General features: G+C 39.3%; 1 protein-coding gene across 3 annotated transcripts in view; it reads right to left on the bottom strand.

Moving 5' to 3' along the window:
* Nucleotides 1-17787, bottom strand: part of NELL1 (neural EGFL like 1) — a 987615-nt gene that overhangs the window by 779479 nt on the left and 190349 nt on the right. For all 3 annotated transcript variants that reach the window (XM_081533742.1, XM_081533741.1, XM_081533740.1), the window contains exon 5: nucleotides 693-789. In XM_081533742.1, coding sequence (XP_081389868.1) covers nucleotides 693-789 — 97 coding nt within the window. The remainder of the gene's footprint in view (nucleotides 1-692; nucleotides 790-17787) is intronic.

The raw sequence follows: 17787 nt of genomic DNA, 5'->3' as shown, positions 1-17787 counted from the left end.
TAAAAGAAAAAAGAATAAACTTAAATATTTAATTCTTTGGTATTGGCAGATATCCCTTTGGTTTTCACTTTCCTTCATATATTTAGCCTCTAAGGATCTCCCTACTTGTAAGTGCAATGACAAATCTTAAAAGATTTTTGTTCTGTTTTATCCAACATTTATAGGCATTTTGAAGGAAAAGGATTTAAAAAATATCTAGTCTACCATATGGCCAGAAGCAAAATTCTGCCATTCTATTGAAGTACAAGACTATCTTAAAATTTCATGATGTTTTTTAACTTTTTCAATTCACTTTATCACTGAGTCCTGATGCTTCTATGAAGCACAATAATGCAGTTATTGTATTACCCTCTTTATAGACAGGAAAACCAAACTGATGGAAGTTGAGTCATTTCTTATTGTTTATCTAGACATCTACCCCCAAACCGAATTAATAAAGATTCTGAGAATGAAAAGGAACTTGAAGATTACCTTAAATCTCCCAGAAGTAGACCAGTAATAAACAGTTTGAGGATTATTTACATTCTGGATCATCCATAGCTGACAGTAGAGTGACGTGTGTGACCTTGGGCAAGTCACTGAACTCTCTAATCTCAAAACACCCACATCATAGAATTGCTGTGACAAGTGAGTAGATTCACATCAAGCACAGAGAATATAGCATGTTGCAAAAAGTAGAAGGTAGTGCTTACTTTGAATAAACCATGCTTTTGGTTGCGCTGACCAAGCCATAAACTGCTTCCAGGGGGAAGGTTGGTCTCAGGAGGGTCTATCACACGTTCATAAATCCTGTAGGAGCAAAGAACACAGTTACTAATAAAGAGGCTCAAAGCAGAACCCAAAGGTACATACATATTGCTGGAAGTACTCATGGCATTTGCTGCTGGTATACAGATGGAGGCAATATGGGGTACATTTTAGGTGACAGGTAAGGGAAACAGAGATCTGTTCCTGACAACACTTGGAAATATTATCTGGGCCCCTCCCAGTTTTCTATCTTGGCTCTTTTTGCAGAGGAAGAAAGAGGGTAACATTTTTGCATGTCTACTCTGAGTAATTAATTTTATATAATCTCTGAGTAAAGTGGTTTTACCCATTTTTCAGGCAAGAAAGTTGAGGTACAGCCAGAGAACAGAAAAGTTGGGATGAAAATCTATCTGGACTGGCTGTGAATCCCATGCACTCTACTCTGTGTTCCACGACTCTCTGACAGCTTTATCCAGCTGCTACTTATTTCTACAGTAATCTCCCAGACCCCCTCTAAACAACTGAGGAGCAGCTGCCCACATGATAATGTGCTTCCTCTACAAAATCAAGTAAATAAAATTATAGAGCATTCCTTTTTGCTTCAAGCTCCTTATCAGGCAATGGAAGATAGAGCAATAAACCAAACATACAAAGTCCTGTCCTCATAGAGTAAAAGAAAGACAGAATTCTGCACAAAAGAAAAATCTTCATGTGATATATGAAGACACAGAACTAATAAAGAGAAGGCAACCATCCCAGGATCTTTGCAGTCACTGATAAAACCTACTGAACAAGCAAACTGTCTCAGTTACTCTGCCCTCCCAAGCTCCATGTTAGTCAATTAACAAATCCTGAAATTTTTGCTCTCTTTAGAAACAGTCCCTGCAAACACCAGCTGATCAAAGGCCTCCACCTCACCTCTGGCAAGTACCTTCCAGCACCTGAGTATTGAGAAGGGAAAGGAAGAGCTCAACTAAAACTTAAACTTGTCTCCTTAGATGCTCAGAAGAGGCTGAGTGTGGTGAGACTTAGGGACTGCCTCTTGTCATAGGGTTCTGAATTTCTCCAGCAGCTCTCAGTAGTAAAGTGCAAAAGAACTGGAAGATTGTCTAGTTACATCAAGGCCAGTGAATGATTGCAAGGCTGATGCAGCTGGGATTTATCACCCTGCAGCCTTATGTTTATGTCTTAGCCACATCATCCATTACTCTCATTTCACAACAATACATGCAAGGCATTCAATTGACAAAGCTCTAAATATATCAGGTCCGTCTCTACTAATTATCTTTCCATTATAAATGGAGGCTCAAAACATAAGCAAGGTAAATGCTGCTGCTGCAGCTGCTAAGTCGCTTCAGTCATGTCCGACTCTGTGCAACCCCATAGACGGCAGCCCACCAGGCTCCCCCGTCCCTGGGATTCTCCAGGCAAGAACACTGGAGTGGGTTGCCATTTCCTTCTCCAATGCATGAGAGTGAAAAGTGAAAGTGAAGTCACTCAGTCGTGTCCGACTCTTAGTGATCCCACAGACCGGGCTCCTCCGTCCATGGGATTTTCCAGGCAAGAAGCAAGGTAAATAAGTTTCCCTAAAAAAGATAGTCTGTATTTTCTCCACAACAATGCATCCTTTATTTTTCTGTTAGAAGGAACCATTTGAGGTGAAGCAATGTGTCAAAACTGCCTTAATACAAGATGCTATATACTTTCTTTTAAAAGTTTTCTTTCCTAATATTAGTGAAAAACTAGAAACAAGCCAAATTTACAACAACAGAGAAACGTATACATTATCAAGTAGATCAGCTTGATAGAATTTACTACAGTCATTAAGAGTGATAAATATGCAGGTTATGAAATATGGGGAAGTATATATAAAATAATTTTCACCAGAGGAAAGAGGAATGCAAGATTATTTATGCACTATGGAGATAATGATGCAAAAATTATGTTCAGTGTTGGTGAGTTTCAGAGGAGGCCAGAGAGAAATGAAAATCACTATATTTAGGTGAAGAGGCAGAGCATAATTTTCCATGAGGTGGTTTCACTAAACAGTTGAAAGTGTTGTCAACCTATCTATCTTAACCTTCATTTTAAACATCTACATCTGTCATAGTGAGAATAGTTTTCCATCCAAATGCCTTCTTTTTGGTTTTCAAAATTCTAGAAGGTAAGCTCAAAGGAGCAAAGGAGAGGGCTTTATCTATTGTTTACTAAGTGCATTAAGGAAAGAAAAATCAGAAAGATCAACTCCCTCTCCTGCTCTCTCTTCCACAAACATAGTAGTTCCCTGGGCCTTAGAAACCCTTGAAGAAGCAAACGTTTGAGGCCACTATCATAAACAGGTGGCAACCCAAGGCACATGAGCCAAAGGGGCAAGCTGACTTCCGTGTTCTACAGTCCTGTCAGGACCTGCTATTCATGCCAATGGAAGTCTGCACTGCTGCCTTCCTGGAAAACCCACCTATTCATTTGGATCAAAGAGCTCCAAGCAGCAAGCACAGTCCACAGATTGCATACAGGCCTAGCAAATGGAGAGAGCTTAAAAACAGTATTAAACTGACATAAAAACCCACACAAAGGATATCTTCAGTTCAGTTCAGTCTCTCAGTCATGTCTACTCTTTGCAGCCCCATGGACTGCAGCATGCCTGCCTCCCTGTCCATCACCAACTCCTGGAGCTTGCTCAAACTCATGTCCAAGTCGGTGATGCCATCAACCATCTCATCCTCTGTCATCCCCTTCTCCTCCCGCCTACAATCTTTCCCAGCATCAGGATCTTTTCCAATGAGTCAGTTCTTCACATCAAGTGGCCAAAGCATTGGAGCTTCAGCTTCAACATCAGTCCTTCCAATGAACACCCAGGACTGATCTCCGTTAGGATGGACTGGGTGGATCTCTTTGGAGTCCAAGGGACTCTCAAGTGTCTTCTCCAACACCACAGTTCAAAAGCATCAATTCTTCTGCACTCAGCTTTCTTTATAGTCTAACTCTCACATCCAAATATGACTACTGGAAAAACCACAGTGTTGACTAGATGGACCTTTGTCAGCAAAGTAATGTCCCTGATTTTTAATATGTTTGTCTAGGTTGGTCATAACTTTTCTTCCAAGGAGCTAGTGTCTTTTATTTTCATGACTGCAGTCATCATCTGCAGTGATTTTGGAGCCCAAGAAAATAAATCTGTCACTTTTTCCATTGTTTCTCCACCTATTTGCCATGAAGTGATGGGACTGGATGCCATGATCTTAGTTTTTTGAATGCTGAGTTTTAAGCCAACTTTTTCACTCTCCTCTTTCACTTTCATCAAGAGGCTCTTCAGTTCCTCTTCACTTTCTGCCATAAGGGTGGTGTCATCTGCATATCTGAGGTTATTGATATTTCTCCCAGCAATTTTGATTCCAGCTTGTGCTTCATCCAGCCGGATGATGCTTCATCCGGCATTTCACATGAGGTACTCTTCATAGAAGTTAAGTAAGCAGGGTGACAATATACAGCCTTGACGGATTTCCTTCCCAATTTGGAACCAGTCTGTTTTTCCATGTTCAGTTCAAACTGTTGCTTCTTGATCTATCTAATCATGAGAAAATATCAGACAAACCCAATTTGAGGGATATTCCACAAAATAACTGCCTATGCTCTTTCAAATATCAGTATCATGAAAAGTAAAGAAAGGCTGATGAGCAGTGGCCGATTACAAGCACCAAAGGGACGTTAAAAACTAAATGTGAGATGCGATCCTGGACTGCATCTTAAAGCAGGAAAACGAAAATCCATAAAGGAGTCAGTACAAAATCAGAGAAATTTGAAATCAGAATGGTAGATCACAAAATAGTATTGTACTGGTTTTCAATTTCCTGATTTTGAGAATTAGGTGGTATATATTTCTGTGACTTGTTCTTAGAAAATACACACTGCAGCATTTTGGGGTAAAACGTCATGATGTGTGCAATTTACTCGCAGAGAGTTCAAATTAACAATGTAAATAAACAGAATATAAGTACATACATATGTGGACACATCTTTTTACTTTGAGAGAGAGCAGAATTTGAGCAGAGGTCATGATTGTTTTCTTGTATCATTCTCAAAACTTCTCTGTAGGATTAAAATTATATTAAAGTAAAAAGTTTTAAAAATAGAGTAAAAAAGCTAAAAAGGTCTATAATGTATATAAATTAAAAATACAAACAGGCAAAACTATTTTATCTATGGGCCAAGGATATACACAAACTTTAAGCATCACGTAAGTTATATGACACTGTTTTCCTAAAGGAATGGTAATGGTTAGGAGGAGGGAATGAAAGGCAGGGAAGGAGGGATGAAGGAAGGATTTATAGATTAATGCTAAGAATATCTCATAAACGAAGAAGCAGGATTATCACATTCTTATCCTCACCTGTGTACAGGGGGAGTTTTTCAATCAACATACCAAACACAATCAGAATCTTGGCAAAAGGGCTGCTGATCCCTGAGGTGGACTGACTCATACAGACAGGCCAGTAGGGCGCAATGATCTGTCACTGAAATCAAGTATTGCCCAAATAACTGAAATGAAAAAGCCAAAGCTAATACATGAACTCCTTGGTTTCCAGTGTGCTCAGGAAATTGAATTCTATATTCTGATAGTCTAGTATTATGGGTAATGAGGTTTCCTTCTCATCAGCAAATATCTGACTGTCTACAATGTGTGGGACATTGCTGGCTATGGGGACGCACAGGCAAAGTCAACAAGGCCAAGTTCCTGCCCTCAGGTCAAATGCATGAGCCAGACAGACAACATGCCCTCACACACCTTACAATTCAGAGCAGTAAGTGCAATGATTTGTGGGAGCAGAGCAGAAAGAAAACAGAAGACTTACAGCTGAGTCATGAATGAAGAATAAAGTGGAGCTGACACACAGAATAACCAGCATTTGCACAGAACTGAGTGTAAGCCAAGCATTTTTACTGAGAATTTTACATATATTAACTTAATCCTCACAATACCACCATCAGACAGATGTTCTTGGCTCACCGAGGTTAACTAATTTGTCCACGGTTAGGCATCTGGTGAATGGCAGAGCTGGGATTTGAACCCAGACCCCCAAATCTGAACTTCTCACTCAAATAAATTAAAATTCCTAACTTGACTTACTCATCAGGAAGGGAAGGCAAAACAAGTTCATGTGCCAAAGCACATGGTCAGGACTGATCAGCTCTCCCAGAACCCTGGCACACTGCTGTGTGGCTACAAGGATCCCAGCCTCCTACACATCTGGATGCGCCCATGGAATATGAATGGAAGGGATCTGCATCCCCCCAAAAAAACCTCCCTCAAGCATCTTGCACTTATTTTCTTTCAGCTGACAAGAGAGGACTCGGGCTACGAGGTGGGCAGAGCCACAAGGCGGCAGGGCCTGGATTCCTAAATGATGACGTGGGAGGCCGCCTCCCAGCCAGACACACCCAACTGAGATAGAGAGGACTTGTAGTAGCTGTGGCTAGTCTTATTTACCCTAGCAAACATACCTCAACGTAAAAGAGAAAGGTGACTGTTAAATTTTCATGCCCTCAATGCCAAGAGGTATCAGAGATCCTGTGGTGTAGCAGAGGCATATGAATTTGGGACAAAACAGAGTCGGGTTCACGTTCCAGTTGTGCATTCTGCTAGCTATATGACCTTAAATTATTTAATTTCTTTGTACTTCGGCTTCCATTTAAAAAAATGAGGTTTTACTACCGACTGTATGAGCTGCAGAGAGGCTTAAATGAAATGCCTTGAATGCCATTGGTATACAGTAGGTGCTGCCAGTCTGTAAAAGTCATGGGTGTCTAAATGATGCAGAGTACACAGGACACATGATACATTCCAGCCCACTGGCTGCACATCCCTTCAAATGAATCCACTGAGATGGGATTATCAGTATCTTAGGTACAAGGCTTGTGCTTTGAGACACGGTATAAGGAAATAGCATTACTGTCAGATGGAGGCTATTTAAAGGTGTACAATTTCAATGTTACAATGTAAGAATTTAGTGTGTATTTTGTCATAAGTTCCTACACTTTGAAATTTTTAAGTCCTAAATTTCTTTTCACCTTTTACAAATTTAAAAGCTAGAACAAGAGAATATTTAACAGGGCAAAAACAAAAGAAATTAACAGCATTAATTTCTGTTGTTGTTTAACCCAAGTAGAGTGCACACTGACTAAATTTTGGATGAGAAACAAAATTTTTGGACAAAGTACACTTTCTATGACACACAAAAATCCCAAGTATTTTTACTATGTTAGTTTTAAAATACCTTTCATTAGCTTCTTTCAATTCTTTCAAGACAAAAATCAAACTTTTCTATGTCAATTAAGCAAACATTTTAATATCTTTTACATCCCTCCAAAATACATAATTCTTTGGCATTTACAAAAGTTTGACTTTTACTGAAAGTTCATCATAAACTCACATAAGACAGGTGAAGGACTCAGGAAAAAGGAACAGGTAGAAGAAATAATCAATCACCAAACTAAGAACCACACAGTCCATAGCTTTTATATGAGCAAAACATGACAAGATACTGCTCTTAACACTTTGCCTAAGTCAGAACTAGGTACTTTCTTACTCACTCCATTTGGAACCTTAACTGAATTTAGCCAATCCATGGAAAAGGTTTCTGGGAAAATGAAAAGGGTTGGCTGTAAGCCAAAGCCCTCTAAGTTCTTATTTCAGACTGCCCTTATTTATCTTATATATATATATATATATATATATATATATATATATATAATTTTTTATATATTCTAACTGCCCAGTATTTTGGTTCTTCACTGATCTCTGAGACTGCCCACTTGCATGACCCATTTGGACATACTGTCCTTCACATCAGCATATGACCCTATACCCTCCCACTAACCAATGAGGTCTAAAATTCTGGTCCTGACTGAACCTGCTTTCCCAGACCTCTCTGCGAAAGGAGGACAAATTGGTCTTTCCTGTAGCCCTGGATCCAGCCCTTTCACCCTCAAGTTGTGTCTGCACTTTTTGAGTGTCACGACCATGATTATCTGCTCAATATGGAGGAAACAAAACCCTCACCACAATATCCCTTCAGTTGCTCAGTCGTCTCCTGCACCCAGACCTTCCCTAGCCATGTTACATAAAGCAGTACCTAACCACTCATTGGCTTCCCTGGTGGCTCAGTGGTAAAGAACCCGCCTGCCAATGCAGGAGACAGGGGTTCAATCCCTGTGTGAGGAAGATCCCCTTGAAAAGTAAATGGCAACCCACTCCAGTCTTCTTGCCTGGGAAATCCATGGACAGAGGAGCCTGGCAGGCTACTGTTCTTGGTGTCACAAAGAGTTGGACATCACTTAGCAACTATACAACGACCACTCGTCATTTAGCTTGTTTTACCCTTATCAAAGCACATGACTCTCCCTATATTATTTAAAGTAATTATCCTCTAATTAAAAATAAAAAGTTTTTTTAAAAAGATGAGTATTAGGGATGTAACTTACTATATGACGACTATAACACTGCTGTATTATACATAGAAAAGTGGGAAAGAAAGTAAATCCTAAAAGTTCTCACTATAAGGAGGAAACTATTTGCCTTTTCTTTCCTGCTTTATTTTTATTGTATCCATACGAAAAGATGGAAGTGTTAACTGAACCTACTGTGGAAATCATTTCACAGTTTGTGTAAATCAAACCATCATGCTATACACCTTAAACTTATATAGTGATCAATGTCAGTCATTTCTCAATAAAATTACAAATTAAAAAAACACATGACTCTCCACATTAATCTTGGCTCTCTGCTGATTGACTGCCTCCTCCTACCAGAAGTAAGCATCCTGAAAACAAGGACCTTGTCTACCTTTTTCTCATCAGTATCTTTAGTATCTGAGAGAGCACCTAGTCAAAGTATGTGCCCACTCCACATACTGAACAAATGAATCAATGAATGAAGGCAGTATCTTCAGAATAAGAGGGATACAGACACTTATATGATGCAATAACCTTTACCAAGTGTTTTCCTGCATCATCCTCAGCTCATGCGATTTTCACCAGGAACCCCCCCCACCAAAAAAAAAGCAAGATGAACCCCTCTCAATGTTTTCCATCCAGAAAGGAGTTAGGGACAGCAAGTTTGAATCTGTCAGGCAGACAACTCACTAACAGGAAAGCCAGATAAATGAATTTCAGGAAGAAACCATCAAGAGAAATAGTCAACAACTTGAAAATTAATTAAATCAAGCATAGCCTTTTTGATAAGTGCACAATTTACTGCTTAAGTGGATTGCATTATAATCAGCCCAAATTTATCACATTCCCATAGGCTGACACACACAATGCATTTACTCTACAACCATCTAAAATCTACACTTTCTTTCAGCCAAACAAAGCCCAATTCCCACTTAGTCAAGTTTCTAGGCCTTGAACTCAAGTGAGGTGCTCCCTATTAAGATGTATTGGGAGAATTACGGGAATTTTGCATGCCATTAGTATCTATCAGTATTTCAAAGTGTAAGCAACTCATTTCTAATACAACAGCATGCAAAATTAAACATCCAGTCAAACATAAAAACTGCTTGAGAGGAATGAACACTGCAAAGAGTAACTGTCATGCTCCTTGTGAAACTCAGTCACTGAATCAAGGGCTCATATTAGGAATTTTCTTCATAAGGTACAAGTTCTCTTTATTCATGACTGGTTAAGAATGCCCTCCCTAGCAAGTGTCCCATCTCCTTAAAAGACCAATCAAAATTCTATGAAGAACTCGATTTTCTGTTAACCAATAAAGCCCTGAGAGCTCAGCACAAAGCAATGCAGTGGTTCAACACCACTACTTGTGAAGGAATATTGGATTTTTATTTACCTGGATGAAGGAAGGCCTCTGAAGGGACTCCAAAGTACCTTTGCCAATTATACAGAAGAATGGGTCTCCGATGTAAACCTTGTGCATCAACATGCACTATGCCGCTGTTCAATAAGACAATATGAAGCCGAAATGAGATGCTAAATGGAGAGGTTTATCTGGGGCTTTGCCTAGAATTGAAGAAAAGTGTTCTCGTTCTCCCTGAAGAGGAAAGTTACAATGATTTCCTTTACTAGATAGAGAATCTCATCCTCACTGCCTTTTAGCCTGCACTAATGAACATCAAGGTGTTCCTTAAAGAAAGCTTCCTATTACAGAACACAAGGCAACTCCCATCCTGTCTCCTCTCACCATCATGGTGGTGGAGGAGCTCGCAGAGGGGTTAATTCCCTCTTTTGGCCTTAGGCTAAAAGGGAAACCATGTCATCTTCCCCCCTTATCTTAAGCCTCACAGGAGAAATGTGAGAACAACAAAGTTCTTGATCATCACTAGAAAAACAAAAGACATCTATGGTGTCACTGGCATTGTTCTTGGACCCAGTGAGTCTCCAGCACAGGTCATGGCAACCTACAAAACAGTTCCTCAAAGCTCACCCACTGTGACAAGTGTTTGCCAACAGTGTACCCTGATAAGCTACTTGCTGAATTTCCATGTTAGGTTGTTTGGCTCTTGTTCATTGTTTGCTAACATGGAGACGCATCACACAGGGCTTGTACCAGAAGGACAGGAAAGGAATGCCCCCAAGGGGAGCTCTATGGTCTCCTCCCTCCAATCTGTTTAGCAAAACCAGTGACACTCAGCAAATGACAAGATGAAAATGCCACCTCTGGCACAATACAGGAGGAAACAGACTAAAGCTGAGGAGATGGATTATACAGATGAATACAGTATGGCCCCAATGTTTAAGAACTGACTTTGGACTTCCCTGGTGGCTCAGAGGTTAAAGCGTCTGCCTCCAATGCGGGAGACCTGGGTTCGATCCCTGGGTCGGGAAGATCCCCTGGAGAAGGAAATGGCAAACCACTCCAGTATTCTTGCCTGGAGAATCCCATGGACGGAGGAGCCTAGTAGGCTACAGTCCACGGGGTCGCAAAGAGTCGGACACGACTGAGCGACTTCCCTTTCTAAGCCAAATCCATGCAGGGCTCAGGAGGGAGGATGGTACCAGGGCTCAGCAGGTTTCTAAACAGTCCCTCCACTGCTGTCTGCAGAGTAAATACATATGTCAGCTAAAAAGAGAAGGCAAAGTTGAAATCTGCACAGAGGTGCTTTTCTTCTGGTAAACAAAACCATGACAGTGTTCAAGTGAGATTAGCAAAGAGACTTTGCTGGAGAAGGGTGTGACTATCTTCCCAAAAAATGAGACAACTCCCCAGGAAGATTAAAGCCCTCATATGATCTGCTTCATCCAGTTAGAAAACACTAGAAGATGTGGGCTTTTTCTCGTCTGGCAATTAAAGTTTACTCTTTTCCCTCTCCTCATCTGGATCTCTAAATCAAGGGTGCTTTCCTTTCCTAACCATATATTATGCCCCAAATGTCTCTCTCCCATTACTTCTTACTAACCCTTATGCTTTGCCTATCCCAAGATCATGCTGATTGTGGGTCAGATTAGACAACTAGGTCTGTCTTATTCATCATCATTACCTATGATTTGGCAGTTTAATAGCAGATGTGCTTATTGAATTTGTAGAAAATACAGAGTTGGTATGATTACTTCAGTCATAATGGATTTTAAGATAATACCACCAGGGTTAAAAGAGACATTAACAGGCTGAAACTAGGACCAAACCAAGTAAGATGAAATTTGACATTAGAAAAAAACAAAGAAAGAAAGATCCCATGCTTAGGGACTGCGCTTCTCAAAGACAGAATGTGAGATCTAAGATTTCTAAGATCTAAGACTTCTGTAACAGAAATACTTATTGAGAAAAAGTACATTGCTGTTTTGAGCAACAGTAAGCTAAGATGGTCAAAAAGTATGTCATCATCTTAAACTGTACCAGAGAAGACAATTATCTCATTCTGAGTCTATCTACATAGAGATAATCACATTTAGTTGTAGGAACTTCTCAGATGATATACAGACACATTTTAGAAAAAACCAAGCAAGATTATGAGGGCTTTGTGAGCCAAATCAAGTGATGAATGGTTGAAGGAACAGAGGATGTTCGGTCTGAAGAGGCAAAGATTAAGGGATGGCAAGATAAAGTTTTCAAACATTTGGAGAACAGTCATGTGGAAGAAGGATCGGACTCCTTCTGTGTAGCTAAAAGAGGTCAAATGAATATCAACAAGTGTAAGCTACAAGGAGGTAATTTCAGTTCAAGATAAGAATTTTCTAGCAGGCAGAAAACACAGAGAGAAAGGACAGCCTTGGGAAGCAATCAGCTAGTCTCTGAAGGATGTCCCAGCAGATGGTAGAAGACCAGTTGCAAGGACAGTAATCTTCAAACTCAGACAAAGACACAGCCTCCAGGGTTGTAAGAGCTGCCCTTGATTATCTACTATATGCCAGAACTTTACAAACTTCATAATCCTTAAAATAACCTTAAAAGGCAGGCATTGCTATACTCAATTGATAGATGTTCACAGAGGTTAAACAACTTGCCTAATACCATTCAATAAATGGCAAAGCCTAAATTCAAATCCAGACGTAAATTCGTGCAATGCCCAATTGCCTGATAAGCCTCTATTGATTCTGCTCTTAACAAGTCAAATACTCAACCGGTTGGTTACACAAACAGTGTGAGATACAGAAAGATCATTGGACTAAAGTCAGAAAACATCCATTGGTGTCTTACCTTTACTATTTAAGCTTTGTGACTTGGGGCAAGTTACAAAACCTCTCTGAGTGCTCACTGTATCTTCACTCATAAATGTAATAATAATACGTACTACACAGGTTTTTTATGAATATAAAACAGATAATCTCAATGAAAGCACATTGTAAAAATCTAAAATGATTATTAATATTATTAACATCAATGCTTTTATCCTCACAGAAGAATCTAAGAGATACCTGAAGTATTTTCAGAAAAAAAATGCCAGAAACCTCATCCAAGCCACTTGGCTCAATTGGCTAGAAAATAGTACTCACTGTCAGCTTTACAATTTCTATAAAAGAGGAGCTTAGGGGCAGCAATCTGATGGGAAAGAGAGGAGAGTAACAGCCTGCTTAATCACTCCCATGGTGTAGTCACTGATGGCACATGTATCCATAGTCATTAGTCCCATTTTATTTTCTAGGAGTTCAGACAAATTTTGCTGCACAGAATGTTCAATTATACCTCAGAATAGCTGCCTCCAAAATATTTGCTGGTACTCACAAGTGGGTGATAATTTAGTGTAACCCCATTATTCATCTAGATGAAGATTTAAATTTAATGATAAATCAAAAGCCTGCTGTTCATATAAAGCTTACATTGGTAACTAGGACTGTCAGGTCAGAAAGGACATTGAAGGTCTCTGATTCAACCTCCATCTGGTACTTGTTACATTAACATACAAACATCCAAAAGCCATCTGTCATCCAGAGACCGTATGTGGCATCCTCACGTAATGCTTAAAAGCTTCACAGAGTAAATGGATGTCTCCCCAAAGGTGCAGACTGATCATTTCCCAACAACCCATGTGAAATATATCAGGGTCTAGCAACTATAGTAAGGGACAAGGCAACTACTTCTCTCTCCATGAAGTCCTGATGCAACCACAGACCACCACCACCACCCCCATCCCCATCCCCCCCAACGCTGGCATCCTCAATACAGAAGCAGAGGTCTGTATTCTTAGACCTTTTTACTTTTTCAGGACCTTGGAAAGCACTTATAAGGTCTGTTGCCAAATATTATGGGAGCCTAGCAAGCTTTTCAAAAACACAGATTCCTAGGCCCCTCATAAAGTCAGACTTAACAGGTACCAGCCTGGCCCCACTATTAAAAAGAATCTCTGATGAAGGCTTTATTTGGCAGTCTGTCCTCAAGCAGAAACATCACACTTGACTAGGATTTCATCCTGCCTTGCTACCCCTACCACAGCCAAGCTAGCCTATGACAGGAACAGCCTGGACTCGACTTAGGGTGTCTCCAAGGCAGGCTGAGAGGACCAGGGGAACAAAGAGGCCATTTCGAGATGATTTTCTATTTACATTGAAAACAAAAAATAAACAAGAGGGCAATACAAAGAAAAGAAAGTAGGGTCCTTCAGCACCCTACTCTTTTGTGGTGGCATGGCCTCCCGACCAAGGTCAATTAGTAGTTGTGTATAAGATGGGTGTATAGAAAGACAATATATAGGTAGCCACTTGTAAATTTATTTGGCAAGAATAATATTATATTCCTGGCCTCCTGGAATCTTCATTACAAAATTATAGTTTTATAGTTATTTGTTGGTCAATTTCAAATAGTGGCAAATGCTACAGTAAGCCAAATATCTTCATTTCAGTTCAGTTCAGTCGCTCAGTCATGTCCGAATCTTTGCAACCCCATGAATGGCAGCACTCCAGGCCTCCCTGTCCATCACCAACTCCCAGAGTTTACCCAAACTCATGTCCATAGAGTCGGTGATGCCATCCAGCCATCTCATCCTCTGTCGTCCCCTTCTCCTCCTGCCCCCAATCCTTCCCAGTGTCAGGGTCTTTTCCAATGAGTCAACTCTTCACATGAGGTGGCCAAAATATTGGAGTTTCAGCTTCAACATCAGTCCTTCCAATGAACACCCAGGACTGATCTCCTTTAGGATGGACTGGTTGGATCTTCTTGCAGTCCAAGGGACTCTCAAGAGTCTTCTCCAACACCACAGTTCAAAAACCCATTTTTCCACTCCAGGTGGATTGCACTGCTCTGTGCCAAAGGAGACTAACAGGTTCCCTCCTCTTTTCACTTACAGTTGGTTTTAAGCAATGGGAAACACCAGTGAGAGGGCAGGAAGGGTTGAAGTTGGAGTGCTAGTTAATTCACATGGAAAAGGCTTAGCACAGTGCTTGGTACACAGTACTAGCTAAAGGTAGCTGCTCCTATTAATAACGAAACTAGTAAGGGCAGCACTTGACTACTAAGTGGTACTGTTATGCCATATTTCTCTCTCAGCTGCTGTCTATAGCCTTCCACACATAAATGTGTCAATACAAACTTGATTGCTTTTTAATAATGTTTACTGAGGACAACTCGTGTGCCTTGACTTCTGCTTTGTAGCAAGTTTGTTGAATTATTCATCTAGTTTGGGGCTCTTTCTTTTAAAAAGTAATCATCTCTTTCTTGAAAGAAATTTTTATTTTATCATGCTATCAGTCCTGTCAGACTTTAGAAGTTCACAATCACTGAAGAAGAGCAAAGCAATTTAGATAAAATTTCCTGTTCTGAAGGAAGACTTTTGTTATTAAATGTGAGGCATTCAATAGCAACTGCCAGCTGTTTAATCAAAAAGTTATTGTTCATTGTGGAGGAAAAAATGGAGTCTGAAAAACAATGAGGCTACAACTCCAAGCTCAGAAATGAACTTTCAAATTCTTTTCAAACTCCAACTGATCATTTAAACTATAATGGCCCATTTCTGATAAGGGTGACAATAAGAAAATTACTCAGAGATCTCCTACTCATTTCTTTAATTATTGCCTTTCCTAGTGACCCCTGCATGTTCAGATTACAGGGTACAAATTAGAGAAGTTTTAAGAGATGTCTCAAATAAGCCTATTATTCATGATACACAGGTGATTCCTTTAATTCCAAACCAAAATGAATGATACAAGAAAAATTAAGTGGGTGAGGGAATTATACGGGGAAATTTTCACATGCTAGTAAAAAGGTTTTGAAGACGGTTAAAGGGAAAAGAAAAGATTCAAGAGTCAGAAGGAGTCTGTTCTAAATTCTGGGCTTACCCACTAAACTTAGGATGTGACTTTGGACAAATCACTTTATCTTCCTAGGGTTATTTCCTCACCTTTTACATAAAGAAAATGACGCCTGCTCTCTTTGCCTTTCTAAGGCTCAGTGAAACACTGTACAGTAACTCCTTTGAAAATTGATGCCCAGTACTGGCTTCCCTGGTGGCTCAGAGGGTAAAGCGTCTGCTTGCAATGCGGGAGACCTGGGTTCAATCCCTGGGTCGGGAAGATCCCCTGGAGAAGGAAATGGCAACCCACTCCAGTATTCTTGCCTGGAGAACCCCACGGATGGAGGAGCCTGGTAGGCTACAGTCCATGGGGTCGCAAAGAGTCGGACACAACTGAGCGACTTCACTTTCACTTTCACTGATGTGAAATGCCTTAATAATGCTGAGCCACCTGAATGCTTGTTGGTTTTTCAGATTCTCCCAGTGACCCAGCTATAGCTCTTTCCTTATGTTTGGTCCATGAGATAATCTGGTAACTTTTTAATAATCTTGCTTCCTTTGACCAAGTTATTCAAGTTGATTTTTGTTACTTACAACATAAGGAGCTTAACTAACATGAAAATGTACAAGAAAATACACTTAATTCAAACACTTCTATACTCAAATGAATAACCACAGTTAGTCATGGGAATGCCTGCTCAGCAGTGTATAGGAAAATAAAAATTCTGATCTTTCCACATCTTGATGCCTACCTCATTTACATTCCATGATATAATCAACAATTTATAAATTTGTAGGCAACTTGAAAGCAGTTCTTATTTGGCCTTGCATCCACAGTACCTACACCAGTGCTAGGCACAAAACATACACTTAATAACAGTGGTTTAATTTCATGTATTTATGCATTTGTGTCAGCCAGATCAGTTCCTGGACACAGCCCTCTTGCTATGCTTGTATAATGATTAACCAATGGGTGAACTGGAGTTGTAGGAGTTCTTTATTCTGGATATTAATCCCTTACCAGATATATAATTTGTGAACATCTTCTATTTTCATTTCTCTTGGGTATTCTTTAGATGCACAGAAGTTTTTGATATTCATGAAGCCCAATTTATCCATTTTTTTCTTTTCTTGCTTATACTTTGGGATCAAGAAATCACTGCTGAATTCAACATCACAAAGACTTTTTTCCCTATTCTTTCTTATAAGAGTTTTATAGTTTTGGCTCCTACATTTAAGTCATTTTTAGTTAATTTTTGTATGCGGTAGAAGGCAAGAGTACAACTTCATTTTTCCAAGTAGATATTCAGTTTTTACAGTACCATTTCTTGAAAAACTGTCTTTTCCACTGAAGGGCATGGGTATCCCTTTTTTGAAAGATGTCAACTGATAACATATGTGAGAATCTCTATGGATTTTCTCTTCTATTCCACTGGTCCATATGTCTATCCTATACCAATACCACACTATTTTGATTATTCTAAATTATATAGTGAGTTTTCAAATTGGAAGCTGAATCCTCCAACTGAGTCCTTTTTCACGATTATTTTGCCTATGTTGCATTGTCATTTTAAACATTAGTTCTATTAAATTATTTCATCTTTCTCCTTCAGGTACTTCAATTATATATATGTTGGGCTATCTTTACCTATTTTCTATATTGACCATTTTCTTTCAAAGCATTTTTATTTATTTAATATTCATTTTCTTAGTTATTTTAATGCCTTTCTTTAATGTCCCTTATAGATCTTTTGTTTGAATTTATTCTGTTGGAGTTCTTGTAATTTAGTCGTTATTTCTAAAATAATCATGTCCATTTCTTTCCTGCATTGTCATTCATGCTCTATATATTCCTGAGTTTTATATATTTTTACTCTAAGTTGGTGAATTTCTGATTAAGAGTGGGTTTCATATCTCTAAAATTTTGTTAAAGGATCTTTGACTCAAGCTGGAATATTGTATTACAGCTTTTGATACTTTTTTTTTAAAGAATTTGTATCAGCTGACATATTTTCTCATTTTTAATAGCTTTGTATACAAGATTCTGCTGTTTTATGTTCATTTTGTAAAGTCTTATTTTCAGGTACATTGTAGTTTATGGAACTTTCTGCCTCCACTTATGCTAATGTGAGTATGTATACATTTATTTATTCTCCTTGTTGACCTTTAAGTATTTTTGGAAAGAATGTGGAGAGATTGAGATTTACGCAACTACCATTTCCCTGGAGCTACCAGACAAGAGGGAAACTTTTCTATATCCTCTCTGTAAGCCTCTCTCCCAAGTCAGATTAATAGCACATCTCTGTATTCTTACAGCATCCTTTACTACACTATGGTAGAACCTACCACATTGTTATAAGAATCA

Source organism: Giraffa tippelskirchi, chromosome 10 (assembly GCF_054371585.1).
Source record: "Giraffa tippelskirchi isolate mGirTip1 chromosome 10, T2T-mGirTip1v1.2.pri, whole genome shotgun sequence".
In the NCBI taxonomy this organism is placed as follows: Eukaryota; Metazoa; Chordata; class Mammalia; order Artiodactyla; family Giraffidae; genus Giraffa; species Giraffa tippelskirchi.
The sequence above is the reverse complement of the archived record's forward strand: the minus strand, read 5'-3'. Positions and strand labels throughout refer to the sequence as shown.